Source organism: Lycium ferocissimum, chromosome 3 (genome assembly GCF_029784015.1).
Source record: "Lycium ferocissimum isolate CSIRO_LF1 chromosome 3, AGI_CSIRO_Lferr_CH_V1, whole genome shotgun sequence".
NCBI lineage: Eukaryota > Viridiplantae > Streptophyta > Magnoliopsida > Solanales > Solanaceae > Lycium > Lycium ferocissimum.
The window spans coordinates 19,517,585-19,525,112 of NC_081344.1; the positions used below are offsets into that span (position 1 = coordinate 19,517,585).

The 7,528-nt window shown below is 31.5% G+C and overlaps 1 protein-coding gene across 1 annotated transcript; it reads left to right on the top strand.

Moving 5' to 3' along the window:
- Positions 1–5,576: 5,576 nt before the first annotated feature.
- On the top strand, positions 5,577–6,589 carry LOC132049984 (ethylene-responsive transcription factor ERF109-like). Its single transcript, XM_059440983.1, has one exon. The coding sequence runs from the start codon at positions 5,602–5,604 to the stop codon at positions 6,421–6,423; it is 822 nt and encodes a 273-aa protein (XP_059296966.1). The 5' UTR covers positions 5,577–5,601; the 3' UTR covers positions 6,424–6,589.
- The last annotated feature ends 939 nt before the right edge of the window (positions 6,590–7,528 follow it).

Genomic DNA, 7,528 nt, shown 5'->3' on the forward strand with positions numbered 1-7,528 from the left:
AATCACTAATTTATTTGACTTATTTTGTCAGATTTTGTCTCTTCTTTGCTATCTTTCCTTGCAGCATCTTAACATGGATTTTCTTCTTAAATACTTTTCCTCCTTTCTTTTTTTATTTTTTATTTTTTATGAAGGGTCCTTTTTTATTTGAATATTAAACGATAGATTTTTGACGATGCAATTCTTTTTAATTTTTCTTTTTGTTTTCCCTTTATTATTCTAGTGATCGAATCTAAATTGTATCTTTCTCTGTTTCATATAGTTATTTTGGGGTGGAACCAAAATGACTCGGAAAAATCAAGTGAACCAAAATATCCAAACAAAAAAAAAAGTTCAGACGGATTTTAGGATATTTTACTACGCTAAAGAATTTTTTTTTTTTTTTGTATAGCGAAACCTATATAATCAAGAAAAAAAATTTGGTAAACTTTTTTTTTTTTTTGAAAAAAAAAAAAAAAAAAAAAAAAACTTAGTGTTTTTTCCATATTTGACCAACGATTAATCGTGTGTCAAGACTCCGAAACGTTAATATTTTATATAGAACCTGATATTTTTTTGCGTACAATAATGTAGGCCCAATATATCAAGGATACAAATAATATCATTTTAGTGGGTTGAAAGGTGCCCGAAGTAAGTTTTGTAAGAAAAACTTAGTGTTTTTTTCATACTTTGACCAACGATTTCGTGTATCAAGACTCCGAAACGTCAATATTTTATATAGAACGATATGTTTTATGCGTATAATGTAGGCCAAATACATCAAGGATATAGAAAGCCACCGGTCATTTTTAGGGGTTGAAAAGATTGAGTTTTGTTTGAAAAAACTTAGTGTTTTTTCCATACTTTGACCAACGATTAGTCGTGTGTCAAGACTCAAACGTCAATATTTTATATAGAACTTGATATTTTTTCTCGCGTAGTAATGTCATCAAGGATACATAGACGTTCGATAGTCATTTAGGGGTAAAAGGTGCCGTAAGTTTTGTTTGAAAAAACTTAGTGTTTTTTCCATACTTTGACCAACGATTAGTCGTGTGTCATGACTTCCGTTTAGAACTTGATATTTTTTCTTTAACGATAATAATGTAGGCTAATACATCAAGGATACATAGACGTTCGATAATTTTAGGGGTTGAAAAGGTGCGCGAAGTAAGTTTTGATAAGGTTTAAGTGTTTTATTTTTTAAGGCTTTGATTTAAGCGTGTTATTTTAATCAAGACATAACTTTATTTGAATATAAATCTAATTATAAAAAATATAAGGTGAAAAACTATTCATTTCAAACTTTAGATGGTCGTCTTTGCCAAAAGTGGAAAAAACACTAAGTTTTTTCAAACAAAACTTACTTCGGGCACCTTTTCAACCCTAAAATGCCTAATTATGTATCCTTGATGTATTGGGCACATGTTGCTATTGTAGCGTGTTGGTCAAGATGTGTTCTTACAAAACTTACTTCGCCAAAGCACTAAGTTTTTTCTTACAAAACTCATTTTCAATTGACCTTATTTTATGTGAATTTATAACTTTCCAGTTCTGACACCATTATTTGGTCAAAGTAAGTTTTTTCAAAAAAAAAAAAAAAGTTTACCAAATTTTTTTTCTTCGGTATAGCTTACAAAAAAAAAATTCTTTAGCAAAATTCGATACAAAGCGCCACTATTTTTTTGTTTGGATATTTTGGTTCCTTTCTTTTGTGAATTTATACCACGAAACGAGAAAGATAAACTTGAGTGTGTGAATAAAACCTATCTAAGTATTTTTGATTCTCAACTTAAAAAAGGACCCATTTATTTGTTCACCATAAAAAAAAAATAAAAAAAAAAAGAAAGGAGGAAAAAGTGATTAAATATGGAATGGTTTGGAAGATGCATAGCTAAGACTATAACTTCCCAGTTCTGGCCATTATTTTGTGTAACTTTAAGCTTTCTTCTTTTTATATGTATCTTGCTATCTTTTGTCATCCTAATTTCAAAAGAAAAGAGAAAGGGTGTTACGTTAAATGATGTGTTGCACCAACGATCGGAAACAAAAATCAACATCTCCTCTACGGTTTAGGCTAAAGTCTATCACTTTTTTTATCAACTTTTATTGGTTCTTATCTTTTGTTACTACCATCTTCTTATATATATCTCTCGCAAGCAAAATTGTGTAAATAGGTTGGAAATAATAACTCAAAGTTGTAGGAAACCATATTTGATCAGGATTTGACATTTTAATTCATGTCTAGTTAGGATTTATAATCAAACTAGTATAAGAATAGCAAAGTAAACCTCCATTATAAATACTGCTATATTTTTGCCAAGAGATATTGTACTTTATCTCTTTTTTCCTTCAAATTGGATTAAAGAAAAATCAAAGAATATATATATATGGGCGCATGATGTTGGCTTTAAAAAACAATCACACGACACAACTAATTCGTTCTATCTTCTCGAAGCTAGAAGTGGGTTTATTGATTTAACATTTAGAGATTTCAAATTATACTTCAGTGTATGTAGAGTGCATAACAAAATGGAATTTGTAGAGAAAGAATCTCCAACGATTTGATATTATTTTGAGAAGAATGAAGAGACGGAAGAGAAAGCAATAAGAAACCTGATAACAATTAATGAGTTGGAAAATTTTGAAAGATAGTCCATGTATCATTCGTTTTCTTTTAGCAAACATATATATCCTGACATTTTAATACATCACCCAAAGGTTTCTCCGGTTAATTTCTATTATTATAAACAAATCATTAACTGGGATGTAATTTAATATTAAAATCCTTCAAAATATATCCTTGCCGTTACAGGTGCAAATATGTATGAAAAAATGGATATTTAAAAAAAAACTTTAAAAAAAAAAACAAAAGTCTATCTATTTTTTTAGATGCATATGCTTTTATTTCGAGTGTTTTTTGTTTAAAAAAATATCTCTGTGACTTTAAAAAAATAAGTTTACCCATTTTTTTAAACAAACCAGGCTCGACCCACGTGAAAAAATTACTATGTGGCTTTAGAAAAGTATGTCTACTCAAAAAAATGGGTAGACTTTTTTTTTTAAAGTCACGTGGCATGTTTTTAATTAAAAAATAACCTAAGTGATTTTTATAAAAAAAAATTAATTATTTGCACCATTTTATAACTCGATATTTAATTTACTTATATATACATTTTATAACGTATTCACTTGTTTGCCCAGGCCTTTATTATTTTATATCAAAATCAATATTTTCTATACTCTACATGAAATTATCCGTCATGCTGCGATGACTAGTACTACATGGATCTGCCCCTGTCAGCACCAAGTAAATAACTTCAACAATGTGTAATCTTCTTCAGTAATGCCAATATTGGCAATCACTTTTCTGTTATATAACACGAACAATTTGTAGGCTGATCCCAATCTAAACTTGGAGTTCTTTGGCTAATCTTGTAAGTTCTTGGTGGCTTAAACTAGATCAGTAAATCTGTCACTCTTTAGATATTCTTGACATAAATGAAAATTGGTCATATTTTACTTTCACGGAAAAATGTTCTAAATCATTTAGTATCTTTAATTGCCCCACTGGATATAGGGGAATTAATAGCTAAACACATATTTTTCAACTTCAACTGTTTAATGGATCAGGCCTCACGACATGATATCTAAATAAGAATCGTACTAAGTTTAGGAAGACCGAGTGTGTATTTAGCCATTAAATTAACTTTTGGATAATTACTTCAATATTTTTCTTCAACTATCTCTAAGCTACTCCCTCCATCCACTTTTATTTGTCACATTTCGCTTCTCGAGAATCAATTTGACTAATTTTTGGAGCAAAATTAAATTAGATTACTTTAAAACTAAACTTTAGGTATTCGGAAACTATACGAAAAATACTATAAGTTGCATTTCTTCTCATATTAATATGATTAAAAAATATTTTACATCTTAAAATGTTGGTCAAAGTTTAAATAGTTTGATTCTTGAGAAGCGAAACGTGATAAGTAAAAGTCCCGAAAAGAAGTTATATATAATGAAATTAATACTTTAAACATTATGTTTCCTAGGCAGTCTCCCATGTAATGACTCTTAATTGTGTTTAATGAATAAATCATCTTTATTACTAAAACAAAAAAAAAATAAAAACAGAGAACTCGTTTGTCGCTGGTTAGGAGTAAGTTTTTCATGTATTAAAATCCACCAGAAGTAATAATGTGTTTGGTAACTGGTTATGAGGTGAGTTATTCATGTATAAAATTAGTACGGTGTTTGGTTTGTACTTTAGAAACTCGCATAACTAATACATGAATAAGTTATGAGGGAATCTATATATTATTTTATGTAGGACAAAATGTGAAATAGCTAATACATGAATAACTAAACCCTGCATAAAATAATACTTCCTTAGTTTCAATTTATGTGAACCTATTTACTTATTAGTCCGTGCAAAAAAGATGACCTTTTTCTATATTTTACGAAACATTTTACCTTTATGCAATAATTTAAAGCCATATAAAATATTTATAACTTATTTAAGACCACAAGTTTAAAAGTTTTTTTTTTCTCAAACTTCGTGCTCAGTTAAATAACTTCACATAAATTAAAACAGAAAAAATATATAAATTTTTTCATAATTAATACCTGCATAACTCTAACCAACTACCAAACGGCCCCAGAGTTCATTCATACTACTACATAGTACTCCTATAAAATTGAGGAAAGGGGGAGTACGGAAGATCAAAAAGGATACAACGAGGTAGATGTGGTACTTTGGTCCACTTGGTCACAAGGAGACAAAATGAAATATCTGACTGGATACTGTCCCCACTCTTGTCTCCAAAAAATCCAAAAGTACCCTCTGCTTTGAGTAAGAGATTACGTCATTTTCTACCCTTATCATTCCAAAATAAGTGATATCTTATTAAAAATCATGTTAATTAAGAAATAAATAAATACAATATATAGTTTGTTAAATATTCTTATTTATTAGATTTTGTTTTAGAATTAAATAATACTCTCTTCGTTTCAATTTATATGACAATATATGAAAAGCTTTTAAAACTTGTGATTAAATAAACTAAAATTTAATTTCACTTATTTAAATTAAAAAGATTCATTTTTTAAAAAGAAAATAAATTCAAACAAATTGAAACAGAGGGAGTATTATAGAGGATTATTTTTTTAAAAAGCATAATTAAAAATACTTGCCAATTTAAATTACTATGATAAAACTTATTTTGAGTTTTTTTTTTTTTTTTTTTGTGTGCGCTAAGCTTACACTTATTTTGAAACGGACGGACAGTATAAACGGCAACAGCTGTCCGGCTCGTCCATCCACGAAAGTGACAGTCACCGTGTGAACACTCCCTCTATTGCCATGTCATCAGGTGTTACCCGAAACCTGACTCGCATTTTCATCATCCAAATTCCCACATGCCCAATAAACCACTCACTTAATTACATGCCAGCTAAGCTAAAATCAAACCCGTGTACAAAAGGTGTATTATAGTGTAACTTGTTTGTCCACGTTGGTCTTCACTCTTTCCCTTGTACATAAAGCAAAGAGACTTGGTAAACCAGAAAACTGTCATGATCCCCAAAGACCAAAGTTTTCAGCTTTTTCAAATTTCAACAATGCAAAGGTCAACCAATAGAACAGCTTCAATCAACCATCTTTCACAGCCCAAATTCAGTGACGAACAAGAGTTTTCAATCATGGTTTCTGCTTTAAAGAATATCATAACAGGTAGTACTCATAGTTCTGCTTTCATGGATGCAGCTCAAGAATTTCAAGACGCTATGACCACGACCACTATCAGTGGTAGTGCCACCATTTCATCACCTTCTACGAGTATGTCTAGATTTATTGAGCCGCCCTTGTTTCGCGTTCCTGTAGAACCAGAGCCTTGTCAATTCTGCAGAATAAATGGTTGTTTAGGCTGCGACTATTTTGGAACCCTAGTTGCTGGTGATAACAAGAACAACAACAACACGAAGGTTGTCACGAAGAAGAAGAAGAAGAACTACAGAGGAGTGAGATTGAGAGCATGGGGAATATGGGCTGCGGAGATTAGAGATCCAAGAAGGGCTGCCAGAGTATGGCTTGGAACTTTTACTACAGCAGAGGATGCAGCTAGAGCTTATGACAGAGCAGCTGTTGAATTTAGAGGTCCTAGAGCTAAGCTTAATTTCTCATTTGCAGATTATACAACCATCCAACATGAGCAGAATAATAATACAACTACTTCATCTTCTTCACCCCAGCAAGTAAATTTGGGTCCTAAAGCAAGTAATTTACAGCAGGAAATTAACACGGCTTTTGGTACCGGAAAAGAAGAAAAATTTTGGGATCAATTGATGATATCGGACAATGAGATTCAAGATTGCTTGAGGCCGATGATTTTCCATGGCGAATCTTCTAATTTTGCTAATGGCTATATTTCTCATAGCTTCTGATCACTTTCAATTAAACAAGAATTGAAAAGGAAAAGAGAAAAAAGAACAAAAAGATATTTATATTTTCCAATTTTAGGTGTACTTACATTTTTTTTCTTTAATTTAAGATTGTATCATAAATACTTTAGGCACCGTACTGGAATGAATTTGCATTTTGTACGGGAAATATTACATGTGGGGCAAGAGACTGACAGAGAAATCATCTGATGATTTTGATGGTCGCCAACCTACGAACTTTACCACGCTTGAAAGTACTAAGACATTTTTTTTAATTACAGGCACGTTGATAAATTAAAGTTAAATATTGGGAGCATATTGAATATGCTAAATTGACAAACAATGTTCACACCATGAGAAGTAAGAATGTTATCCACAGCCATTCAGACGTTACTTTGATATTTATCCAGTTTATCAAACGTTTTCTAAAACTCTTTTGGCCCCCCAATTTGGAGTAGCTTACTTTCATCAATTCACAGGTTTCAATAAGCAATCGATATTTCATGATCAAGGGTATAATACTCTTTGTAGTAACAGTCCATCCGGCTGTAATCTGGTGGTAACTGAAGATGCATATCTGCCCAACCGGTCATCATCCGGTGGTATGTGAGCTACAATAGCCAAGCCTGATTATGTACTATACACATACCTATCGCCACTATCTTACTCTTGTAAAAGTACATAGGGGTTAGGGGACCTCTTTTGAATTTTTAGAACTTCTTTCGGAGTGACGTAAGGTCGTTATGCCTCCGATTTCATCATGAGGAGCCAACATCAATAACATGAGTCTCAATACGACTTGGAATCTGACGGATATCATGCTTGAACAACATCGAAAGGAAAAGAATAATACGAATATCCTTGACTACTAAGAGTGGAGTCCTTTGAAATAACGTTCGTCTACATCTCATAACATTTTAGGACATGCCAAGAGAAAGAAGAGTTAGCCTTAACATACCTCAAGTCGTCAAGCAACCCAACAACGAGCTTATCACAACTAAAGCGCCAATCCTATAACAAAGGAATACATATACAACTTAGATGGTGCTAGTATATCACGTATATCAAACGATAACTTGATTCTAAAGTGAAACGGGCAGCATTTCCC

Coding starts and splice junctions, on each gene's coding strand:
- LOC132049984 (XM_059440983.1), top strand. CDS start 5,602: ATGCAAAGGTCAACCAATAGAACAGCTTCAATCAACCATCTTTCACAG.